This window comes from Lissotriton vulgaris, chromosome 3_2 (genome assembly GCF_964263255.1).
Source record: "Lissotriton vulgaris chromosome 3_2, aLisVul1.2, whole genome shotgun sequence".
NCBI lineage: Eukaryota > Metazoa > Chordata > Amphibia > Caudata > Salamandridae > Lissotriton > Lissotriton vulgaris.
In genome coordinates, this window is record NC_141690.1 from 198,083,244 (window position 1) to 198,095,938 (window position 12,695).

General features: G+C 43.5%; 1 protein-coding gene across 1 annotated transcript in view; it reads right to left on the reverse strand.

Moving 5' to 3' along the window:
• Nucleotides 1-824: 824 nt before the first annotated feature.
• Nucleotides 825-12,695, reverse strand: part of LOC147725520 (uncharacterized) — a 69,606-nt gene continuing 57,735 nt past the window's right edge. The window contains exon 5 of the mRNA XM_086964460.1: nucleotides 825-1,567. Coding sequence (XP_086820586.1) covers nucleotides 825-1,567 — 743 coding nt within the window. The remainder of the gene's footprint in view (nucleotides 1,568-12,695) is intronic.

Consider the following 12,695-nt stretch of genomic DNA (forward strand, 5'->3'; position numbering starts at 1 on the left):
GCCAGTGTGCCGAGTCACTCCTAAGTCTTTGCAGTGGGGGTAGGAGATTTTCACTATATCTGGCTGCCGGATCGAGTGTAATAAATATACCCAGATACCGGAATCCAGTCGTAGCAATCTGAATAGGGCAGTTGTTAGGTGGAATCAGAGTATCTCCACTGAGAACATATAACAAAGACTTTCCCCATTTAATGGAAAGACCAGAAGTTTTACCGAAGTAGGCTAAAACGTCACACACCACCATAAGGGATTTCCGAGGAGCAGTCAGATAAAGCAAGATATCATCTGCATACAAGGAGATCCTGTCTTCCCAGCCAGGGGTCCACCTTATACCTCGGATCGATGGTTCCCATTGAATCCAAGCCGCTAGGGGTTCCAGTGACAATGAAAAAAGAAGAGGGGAGAGGGGGCAACCCTAGCGAGTGCCCCGACTCAAACGAACCAATTCAGAAACCCTACCATTAACCACGACCTGGGCAAGTGGCTCAGAATATAACACACGCACCCATCCAAAGAAATCAGAACCAAATCCAAATTTAGCTAAGACCGCCCACAGGTAGGACCATTCAACGGTATCAAAGGCCATGGTCGCGTCGAGCGAGGCGACCACAGCCGGTTCCCGCAAAGTATGCGCTATTGCTATGACGCCGTGCAATCTGCGTAGGTTCAGAGCCGTATTCCTATGGGGGATAAAATCTGATTGGTCCTGGTGAACAAGTCCACCAATTACTTTTACTAACCTATTTGCAAGAAGCTTAGCCAATATTTTAGGTTCTGCATTTAGTAAGGAAATAGGCCGGTACGAAGCACATCTATTTTTCGGTTTACCCCCATTTATGTATCACCACTATCGATGCTACTCTCTGGTCTATAGGCAGAACTCCCTCTTCACGGGCTTCCTCAAACATAGTTTTTAGGTGTTTATCTAATTTGTCTGGCCTAAGCTTGTAAAGCTTGATCGGGAGTCCATTAGGTCCTAACGCCTTACCCGAGTTCAAAGAACGGATGGCTTTGGCAATCTCATCCACAGTGAGCTCCCTATTCATAAAATTCCCGTCCTCTTTGGACAGACAGGGGAGTCGTATATCTCGGAGCAACAGCCGGGAGTCCTCCTCAGGTCTATCTGAGACCGAGGAGTAGATTGTTGGAAAATATTCCGCAAAGGTATCAACTACACTCTGTGGGTCAGTAATCGGTTCTCCTCCCTCTAAAATAAGTTCCGGAACAATGCGTCCGGCATCTTCCCTTTTGTCTAGCCAAGCAATAAGTTTCCCAGCCTTATCCCCTAGATCGTAGATCCTCCCTTGCTGCTCCCTACCAAGTGTCTTAGCCATATCAGTGACCAATGATTTATAGTCACGTTGCTTAAGGCTCAGGATATGTAAATTAGCCTGCGTCACTCTCAGTTCCAACTCCTTTTCAAGATTACTAATCTCCTTTTCAGCTTCCACAATTTCCTTATTACGCTCCTTTTTAACTCCAGCTATCAATGATAAGGCGTGTCCCCTAATAACCGTTTTAAAGGCTTCCCAGAGAGATAGTGATGAAGACACTGATCCCTCATTGTCTGTAAAATAATTATCCAATGCTTTTATAAGATCTTTTCGTAGTTTGGGATTTCACATATACCAGGGTTTAATAGGCGCTATCCTACCAGCAGAATTCGGGGCAAAAGAAAACCTGATCCATAGCGGAGAGTGATCGGAGATACCCCTAGCAAGGTGTACTGCTTCAATTATATAAAGATGCCTGAGCCGCGGGGACCAATCAATAGTCCAGCCTGGAAAAGCTGCTGTGTGCACCCGAATGAAATGTATACTGTTTCTTCTCTGGGTGGTACAATCTCCAACCATCTACAAAACCCATGGCATCAAGGAAATCTGGCATCCACCTCTGGGTATGTCCCATCTCTCGTGGGGGATATCTATCTCAGAGCCCCGAAACAACAGCATTGAAATCACCTCCCAGGATCAGCAGCCCTTCCGGCAATTCCAACAGCATTTTCCCCAGATCAAAAAAGAAGTAGACTGCAAACCAGGGGGGATATAGGCCGAAACCAGAGTGAGCACACGCCCCTCACAGCGACCTGAAATCCCAATGTAGCTGCCCTTGTCATCCTCCCACACAGTATCTATGACCAATGGGAGGGCCCGCCGGACAAGGATACCAACCCCCCTAGAGCCCGATGTGAATCCTGCATGAGCTACCATCTTATAGCCCATTCTATGTATTGCCCTACAGGAGTTTCCGACTAAGTGTGTTTCTTGCAGCAAGACCACGTCCGGTGCCGACGTTTAAGATATTGAAGCACCACACTGCGTTTTATTTTATCCTCCAACCCATTCACGTTCCATCTTAAAACCTTGAGTTCACTACCCCCATCGTCATATGAAAAAGACAAATGTTCCTCTTGTGTCCACTGCATGCTTATCAGATACATTACATTGATGCCATTAACCATAAACTCAAACCAAAAAATACAAGAATAAGTCGCCAATAGTATGACAATCGATGACACAAAAATGAAACCAAAAACTGAAAGATTGTCATTCCACATTTCAGGATAGCCTTCAGCCCCCCTCTTCCCACTCCCCACCCTGCACCCTTGCATATCGCTTACACGCATCCTCAACTAGCAGTGTGCCTGTCGCCCCAAACAATCTATACTAATCTACAACTAAATAGAGGTAAAAAATTCAAAGGAGGGCACAGACCCGCCCACTGCTTCACCACGCCCACGAACACCAGCCCTCCGTCCCGATTTCAAATAAATATATACAACATAGATTGGGACATGACGAATCAACGAAGGATTATTTGCATTTCCCCCTCTTCCCCCCCCCCTGGAACCACACCCCAGCGTCATTGAGACCAAACACAATCAATATACATTACTCCTGGTCCTCCATATCTCCCCGGTCTCGGCCCTCCGCCTCAGAGGCTATCACACTGTCCAACCAGTCTGATGCCATCTCAGGGTTATCAAAAAAACAGGTCTTTCCATTAAGTTTAATTCGTAGCCGGGCCGGGAACAGCATTGCGAATTTTAACCTTTTGTCTCTCAATCTTTTTTTCACGGCAAGAAAACTCTTACGTTGTCTCTGAACCAACTGAGTGAAGTCCGGAAAAAAGGAGAGGGACACATTTTCATATTTCAATGGGGGACCATTACGTGCAGTTTGTAGGATTACATCACAGTCTCGAAAGTTTAGCACACGGTTTCGGCCTTCCCCCTGGGACTCTGTGTGTAGAACGCGTACATGACCTCCAGGAGGAAAATTAAGCGATTTTCCACACTTATCCTCGGAAGCATCAAGTTCATTAGCACACGTCGGTGGTCAAATTTGAGCCCCGGACCGGGGCATCACCCCACTCGACCCCGATGTTGTTCACTTCAGGTCCGGTTACCACATTTACGCGAGGTCCCGGCTTCAATCTCGACCAGGCCCCATTCTTCCGGGCGAAATAACTTCAGATTCCGGGCATGTAGAGGGATCAGGAGAGTAGGTGTAGTCGTCCCTTAACAGCATCATTCCGGAGGTGGCATTTTAAAGCAGGATATCGTTGTTAGGAGCGAAGATCAGCGGAGCCGAGTCTTCACACGACCATTTTGGTCGCCTGCTTGGCTCCTCCCCGTTTGGATGAAATTGTTGACCAACCAAGCATCTCTGACACACGCTCTCAGCTATCAACCTAAACCTGGGATTATACCACGTCTGTCTGAATAAGCGAAGCATGGCATCTCTTCCAATATGTGCTTGACCATGGTACATTCGGGCCATATTTGAGTTCATGCTATCAGGCATTACTGGTCTTTCATCTTTGTAAACCCAGATCTCATCTTCCTCTCTTTGTCTACATCCTGCTTTTAACCAGACATTTTTCTCTTCCTCATCAGCTTCTTCCTGCATTTGCCTCACTTCCTGCCAAGTTTCAACTACAGTTGTTAGCATTAAAGGACTTGGAACATGTTCTTTCTCCCTTTCCTTATTGATAAAGGCAAGATTTTTGGCACAGTATTTTGCAATTGAGTCTACATACCTGTTACCTCGGGTGATATAGTCATCCCCCTTTTTGTGTGCTGCACATTTTACCACAGTCAATTTGTCTGGCAGTTGGATGGCATCAAGCTACATTCGCACAAATTCAGAATTACGTATGGGTGTTCTTGTAGAAGTCAAATAACTTCTTTGGGACCACAGCTATCCATAGTCATGAACAACTCCAAAACCATACTGACTATCAGTCACTATGGTCACTTTGATTTCTTTTCCCAACTCACATGCTCGAATCAGGGCAATCAACTCTGCTATCTGAGCAAAACGAATTCCTTTCAAACAAGAAAATTCCAGTACATCTGCCACCGTACAGACGGCATACGCTGCACTCAAAATACCCTCATCTGTTCTCAGACATGAACCATCTACTAACATCACATAATCAGATTCAGGCAATGGCTCATCTTTAATGTCTGCTCTTGGTTTGGTACAATATTCAAGAACATCTAAGCATTTGTGATCAACTTCATTTTTCACTTCTGTTTCCATTGTGTCAGGCAACAATGTGGAAGGATTCACATTCACGCATCTAGAAATTGTTAAATTTTCTGCTCCAAAAATTACCTATTCATATTTGGTCATCCTATTGTTGGTCATTTACTGTGTTTTCGTTCTAGTGAGGAGAATCTCCACAGAGTGAGGTACATACACTCTTACAGGAAATCCCATCACTATTCCTTCACTTTGTTCTAGACTAACGCTTGTGGCTGCTCCTGCTTTCAGACAACCTGGCAATGCTTTTGCAACAGGGTCCAAAACAGCTGAGAAATATGCAATAGGTTTTCTCAGTTTTCCATGTCTCTGAATCAGTACTGACAATGTACATCCTTCGCGTTCACTACAATACAGTTCGAATTCCTTTTCGTAATCGGGCATCCCTAAAGCTGGTGCTTCACATAAACTTGTTTTCAGCTGTTCAAATGCTTCCATTTCAGTTTTAGTCAGAATTATAGGGTCTCTGATATCTGCTCTTGTTAAACTCTGTAGTGGTTTCGCAATTAATGAAAATCCACTAATCCATTGTTTGCAATAACCCACCATTCCTAGGAACATTCTCACTTGTCTTTTGGTTTTTGGCGGCTGCATTCCTTGTATCATTTTGATTCTTTCCGTAGTTAATAATATAATATAATAATAATAATAATAATAATAATAATAATTATAATTATAATAATTATAATAATTATAATAATAATAATTGATACTTGTATAGCGCACTACTCACCCGCAAGGGTCTCAAGGCGCTTGTACGAATACCGCTGTGGAACCCATCCTGGCTTTCCCTGTGAGGTGTCCACTCCTGGGCACCCCCAAGGAGGAGGCCAGGCATCCTTAGCGTTGTGGGGGCCGTTGTGGAGATTAAGCAAGCTATTGCCCAGAGTTGCAGAGTGGGACTCCATGATTGGAATAGGCACCGAGGCGAGATTTATCAGGTCCGTGGAATTTTGAGCCCAAGACCCGCCGAGGCGGGGAATTGAACCCTGGTCCCGGGCTAGACCTCTGCATCAGGGTCTGCCACTCCAATCATTGAGCCACACTTGTCTAATTCCTTTGGCAATTTTATGTCCTAAGTACTTTACTTTCTTTTGACAAAATTGTAACTTTGACAGAGACACTTTATGTCCCTCTTCAGCCAAATGATTCAACAATGCAATGGTATCCGTTACACATGCATCTTTTGTCTTTGATGCCACAAGGAGATCGTCGATATATTGAACCAATACAGACTCTCCAGGCATGTTCAAACTCTGTAATGATTTCTTTAGCAATTGATTAAAGATAGATGGGCTTTCAGTATACCCCTGAGGAATTCGGCACCATGCCAAAATACGGTTCCCAAATCGGAACACAAAAATTGGCTGGCTTTCTGGGTACAATGGAACTGTAAAGAAAGCATTACACAGATCAATCACAGTGTACCATTCTGCATCATGGGGAATTTGATATTAAATTACTGCTGGATTTGGCACAATCAGACAACATGGCACAACTATTTTATAAACCTTTCTCAAATCTTGTACTATTCTAAAGGTTCCATTTGGCTTTTTCAGTCCCATTATTGGCAAATTACAAGGACTACTCTCTATCTCTCTTAGTATGCCTTGTTCAATCATTTTATCTATCACTGGGGTTATTCCTTCAATTATTTCTGCAGTCATTTTAAACTGAGGAATATTCGGGTCAATCAATCAATCAATCAAAGACATTTATAGAGCGCACTACTTACCCGTAGGGTCTCAAGGCGCTGGGGGGAGTGGGGTGCCGTTACTGCTCGAACAGCCAGGTCTTCAGCTTCTTCCTGAAGGAGAGGTGGTCTTGGGTCAGGCGCAGGTCGGTCGGGAGGGAGTTCCAGGTCTTGGCGGCCAGGTAGGAGAAGGACCTTCCTCCTGTTGTCGCTCTTCGGATGCGGGGGACGGCGGCGAGGGCGTGGTTGGCTGAACGGAGGTGGCGTTTGGGAGCGTAGAAGTTGATTCGGTTGTTGAGGTAGCTCGGGCCTTGGTCGTGTAGGGCTTTGTGTGCGTGGGTGAGGAGGCGGAAGGTGAGTCTTTTGTTGACGGGGAGCCAATGCAGGTCTCTGAGATGTCCGGAGATGTGGCTGGTTCGTGGGATGTCGAGGATGAGTCTGGCTGAGGCGTTCTGGATCCGCTGGAGTCTCTTCTGGAGCTTGGCGGTGGTACCGGCGTAGAGGGCGTTGCCGTAGTCCAGTCGACTGGTGACGAGGGCCTGGGTGACGGTCTTCCTGGTCTCGGTGGGGATCCACCAGAAGATCTTCCGTAGCATGTGTAGGATGTTGAAGCACGCCGAGGAGACGGTGTTGACTTGCCTGGTCATGGAGAGGGAGGAGTCCAGGATGAAGCCCAGGTTGCGTGCGTGGTCTGTCGGTTTGGGTGCGGTGCCCAGGGCGGGAGGCCACCAGGAGTCGTCCCAGGCGGAGGGCAAAGAGCCTAGGATGAGGACCTCCGTCTTGTCTGAGTTCAGTTTCAGGCGGCTGGTCGTCATCCACTCGGCTACCTCTTTCATCCCTCCGTGCAGATTGGCTCTGGCGGCGGCGGGGTCGTTGGTGAGGGAGAGGATCAGCTGGGTGTCGTCGTCGTAGGAGATTATGTTGAGGTTGTGTTGGCGTGCGATGGCTGCGAGGGGGCTCATGTAGACGTTGAAGAGGGTGGGGCTCAACGAGGATCCTTGAGGGACGCCGCAGATGACTTCGGTGGCCTCTGACTTGTACGGTGGTAGGCGGACTCTCTGTGTTCTTCCGTCGAGGAAGGAGATGATCCATTCCAGGGCCTTCTCCTGGATTCCGACGTTGCTGAGGCGCTGTACTAGGGTGCGGTGGCAGACAGTGTCGAATGCCGCGGAGAGGTCTAGTAGGATGAGGGCCGCTGTTTCTCCGTTTTTCCATCAGGGCTCGGATGTCATCGGTGGCGGCGATGAGGGCGGTCTCGGTGCTGTGGTTGGCTCGGAAGCCAGACTGTGAGGGGTCGAGGGATCCATTCGTCTCAAGGAAGGCGGCCAGCTGCTTGTTGACGGTCTTCTCGATGACTTTGGCTGGAAACGGGAGGAGCGAGATGGGGCGGTAATTCTTGAGTTCGGTGGGGTCCGCTGTGGGTTTCTTGAGTAGAGCGCTGAGTTCGGCACTTGCACCTTCCTTTATTGAGACTTTTACCGGATCTACATCTTTCATTAGTCCAATATCTTCACCTGTGAAATCCCACACCTTCTCTGTTACTACCTTTTTCAATTAATCCGGTACCTTTTCTCGATCAAACACAGGAAACAATTTGTTTTGTTCTGCCTCAATCATAAGCATGGTCATCTTGTACATACTATCTTCATCTGGGGTTTGCAATTCTATGCCATCTGGTGAACAGTATATGGCACAGTTCATCTTACACAAAATATCTTGTCCTAACAAATTTACAGGACTAGTATCACACACCACAAATTGTTGCTTGTTTTTTAAATTTCCAATCTCTACTTCAACTGGTTGTGTTAAGGATGTTTTAATCTGTCTATTGGCAACACCTACAACTTGGATGGAGTCTCCTGAGAGAGGAAGATTTTGGACTTCCACTGATCTGACAGTAGAACTGGTAGCACCAGTGTCCACTAGGAAAGTTATTTCCACGTCATTCACCATTTCCACTTACAAATGGACCAGACTGATCTACCTCAAGAGTGGCTCCAAGCACACACTCTTCTTCCTCACTCAGACATCGTCAGAAACTTTCATCCGACTCACTCCCACCTTCTTCTTGCAACCAATACTGAGGACTCACATTCACTCTAGGTGATTTATTTACCTGCTCAACTCCGCTGAATCCTGTTTCTGCACTGTATCTCTATTGGTTTACACTGTGTGGAAGTGGCGGCTGTGGCACCTGACTTTGCTGATTAACTATCTGCTGTTGTTGCGGTTGCTGTTGAATGACCTCATTCTGCACCTGTGGATTCAATGATGCATTTTCTGGATTAACTCTTGGTGGATACTTACACTCTTTCTTCCAATGCCCTATCCAATGCCCGCAATTATGACCCTGAAACTTCTTCTTAAGTTCATCTATATTCCCTACTAATTTTGTTTTGGGGAAATTTCCTTTCGGTTTCCCTTGACTCACATCACTATTTTTATTTTCCATTTTGTGCCACTTGGTGTTCTGCTACTTTAACTTGTGCCCACATAGCTTTTTCCTTCAGCTTCTTTTGTTTAGCATTGATCTCTTCACTACAATATTTTGCTTTTCTCTAAACTTCGTCTAAAGTACCTGACTGCCAACCTATCATATTATGTCGTATCATGTTTCCAATTTCTGGTCTTAATCCATACACAAATCTATAAATAAAATGACTCGTCCTTTTCAGTCAACTCCTCATATCCACTGTATTGTTTGAAAACTAACAACAGTCTTTCATAAAATGAGTGTACAGATTCCTTTGGTTCCTGTGTGGTTCTGTCTATTTTCACCCAATCTGTCTCTTTTGGTGGAATTTTATTCTTCAAAAATACAATTACTTGTTCATATTTTCTCATCACATCAGGTGACGGAGCACCTGTTACCTTGTCTCGAGGATACTCCTCTTTTGGCCAATCTACAGTGATTTTACACTCAGTCCATAAATCTGCTGGCACAACTATGTCAAACAATCCATCCAGATCAACCCATAATACCTTTGAAACTTTCACAAATCTATCTACTTGTCGATACCATTCTACTGGTTTTTCTCTCAATCTAGGGAAATCATTCGTAAATGATAATATATCCTGTCTACTCCATGGAACATGTACATATCCTCCTCCTGGTACTTCTCTCAAAGGGAACTCATTCGCAATTGTCTCCTTTTCCCTAACTGGAAACGCTAATGTTGATTTGTCACTGGTCTCCTCTTTCTTCTTTGCCCATCTCATTCTCCATTTATTCACATCTCCCCATTTCCGTAACACAACAATTAATTCTTTTATTTGAGTTAACCTTCCTGCAGTGTTCATGTTTTCAATGTCCTTTTCTGAAAAGTCTACTCTATAGGATTTCTGCAACGATTTATTCTTTGCAAATTCTATTTCGAATTCATTTGCCAAATTTACCAGCTGATCATGCACTGACTTCGCTTTCCATGTTATACTTTTACACATGAACATAAGTTCATCATCTTGGTACGTTTTTAATCTATCTGTTCCAATTGTCCCAATAATTAATTATTCCATATCTCCTTTTAATTTTGCTACATCCAGTACTTTAGATTCATGCCCCTTTAATTTCAAGGTTTTGATCCAATCACTTAATTCCTGCTCTGATGGTCCTACAGATGTTTGTGTTAAGTCTATTTTTTCTATGCTCCTTTCAGGTGTGGCGGAGTCAGATTCTGCTCCGGTCGCATATTTATAGGGTATACTCTGATTGAAAGTCAATTCAGGTGGATTTACATTATTGGTACGTCTAATTTCTGACAAATCAGGATAAATGTTTCCTTTTAATTTCTGTAAACTCTGTTGTAAAGGAATTGTCAAACTTGGCTCTTTTATTCTTTGATTCTCAAACACTGGAATTACAGGTCCTATCGTTACTGGAACTGTTACTGCTTCCATGTTTTTCGTCAGTTCCGGTATCTGTTCTGTCAATGCATTTGTAGATTTTATATATTCAGAAGTACTGACTTGTTCTTCAACTCGCCTTTCCACACTATTTACATTTCCTCGCTCATTACTTTGCTTGGGGGTACCAGTAAATCTTGGATCTGTTCTTGAGGTACTTGGATATCTCACTTCTACTCTTTCGGGTACATCATTAAAATTAGAAAATTGTTTTGGGGTTTCATTAATCCTCTCATCTACCGTTGAAGCATTAGGTGTAGTCCATAAAGAACCTGGTTGATATGGTGGTTGTCTTCTATTTAATATTTCCTCTAGTACAGCATCCTCCGTTTCACTTTCACCATAGCTTTGATTCCCTGTTTCTATATTATTTCTCTTTTCTGTACATTTCCGTCCTTCATAATCATCCACTACTCTGGATACATGCCATCACACATCTTTGCATTTCTCTATCTACGCATTCTAGTCTCATGTGTCTCTCCCCATAGATTTCTAAATCTACCTCGGGGTCTGATATGTCCTAGCAATCTTTCACTTTCCAACTCATGAATCTCATCCTCCCATTCAGCTAGAGCTTCAAATTGAGTAGGTCTAGGTCTCGGGTCAAGATTCATCATCTTTTCTCTCAAATTTCTCAAAACCGCCAAATTGAGTGATCCTCCTTCCGGGAAAGCTAATACACCATCATTTTTAGTATACCTTACCCAGTTCTCTAACCAAACACACGTATGGTAACCATATTTCGACAACATATAGGAAGCAGGCGTTTTTGGTGGCGAAGTATTTTTCCCTCTCTTGTGGTAATTTCTCTATCCTTTACAAACATACTTTTCAACTTCTTAAACCATGAAGGTTTCTTTCTTTCCTCTCCGTAATAGTAAGTAATTTTCGATAAATTCCCTGTCTTCGCGTACTTCCCTGTTGCTGTTCCGTAACACCAACCTATCACAACGCGGTTTACACTAATGCACCAATTAGAACCAGATACGTCTTCTTAGTGCTTAACCAATAATACTGCTGCTTTTTCGTGATGAACCTATCAGCTCCTACTCTGTCTTGGTCACGAGGACCAATCCCAGCACGACACTTTTGACGTCACTTCTGCAGCGCCGACTGACCCCTCCTTTACAGGATTTTTCGAGAAGCCGTATTTACAAGATATTTGACTACATCAATTAGTAACTTACACTAAAACAACTCCATTTGTCTGTTTTGCTAAACAAAGTGATAGTTTTCTCAATTATACAAGTATTCTGTACTTCCGGTAGACAGCACTTACCTCTACTCTACCACTCTACACTTGCCGATAAAGCAGCGCTTGCCTCTGCCTTTACCCTTCTTACAAGCTCGGGTTAAGCTCTATTACTCTCTCAGCGATAAGTTTTAAACCAGTATACGCAATGATCCCTGTACTTGAAGGCCAAGATTTTATAGACTGTCCTCGCTATACATTTATCCTTTTACACGTAGTGTCCCTAAACAGTGATATACGACGATACCACCACAGTATACGATGATACTACTTTTTTTAAACAGACTATGCGATGTCCGACTTCACTTGTCACACTTCCTCTGCCTGCAGACAGAGGCACCAGCTTCACGCAATACTAGGAAGCCTTTTCAGGACTAAATATAACGCAATACGAACTCAACAGATGTTAGTCATAATTCTGTACATCAAAACTCTTATGTAATCCTTTATACATAATCCTAGCTAATTCTATAGCAACCAATGCTCTGCTACCAAGCTAATTACTGATGCAGCGCTCCTCCGGAAATAGTTTCTAAATCCATGTCACCTTTCCCTGAAATGCAACTTCTGACATATTCTCAAACAGTGGGGCCCATAACACTGTGGATCATCCAAAACCACTTACACTCTACTTCATGGATCGGTGAAATTCAAAGGAAGAGCAGCTGTATCATAGTGGAGTATCTAAAACTAAAAATTAAATATTTATACTATTTACACCTGCAGTTTAAAATACATTTACCATGGTTTTCATTTAATACGACATTTTATTTAGACACACCACCATTGAGATCAATGGATCTGCTAGTAAAAAATTAGGCATAGGAAAACTCAAGACCAGCTTAATGTCTCCATTTATCTAATTTTTATTAAGAGCAAATTCAGCATGTCTAAGATTATTTATTTTATCTATTTCTTTATTTCAAAAAACGACATTTAAAATAAGGTTTAATTTTAGGACAGTTAGAATCATTTATTTAAGAAAAACTCAAGTATCAAGTATTAGCAAAAGACAGATAGTTCCCAAATAATCATCTATTCTCCTAACATCCCTAATTAAACTCTTAATCTAAAGTGCATCTCCCTGTGGAAAGAATTAAGAGTTATTGAAAATCTTACAAATCAGGAAAATCAGCATCCCAGCAGCATCTCGGGTAGAAATCGGAAAAAGGAGTTTCTCTTCAGTAAAAACAGCACTTTTTATACCTTTTTCACTAGCTCTATCTATCTAAAAGTGTAACTTTCAATCTGAATTCGAGTCCTGATTGGACAATTTTGGTGTGGATGAACATCATTT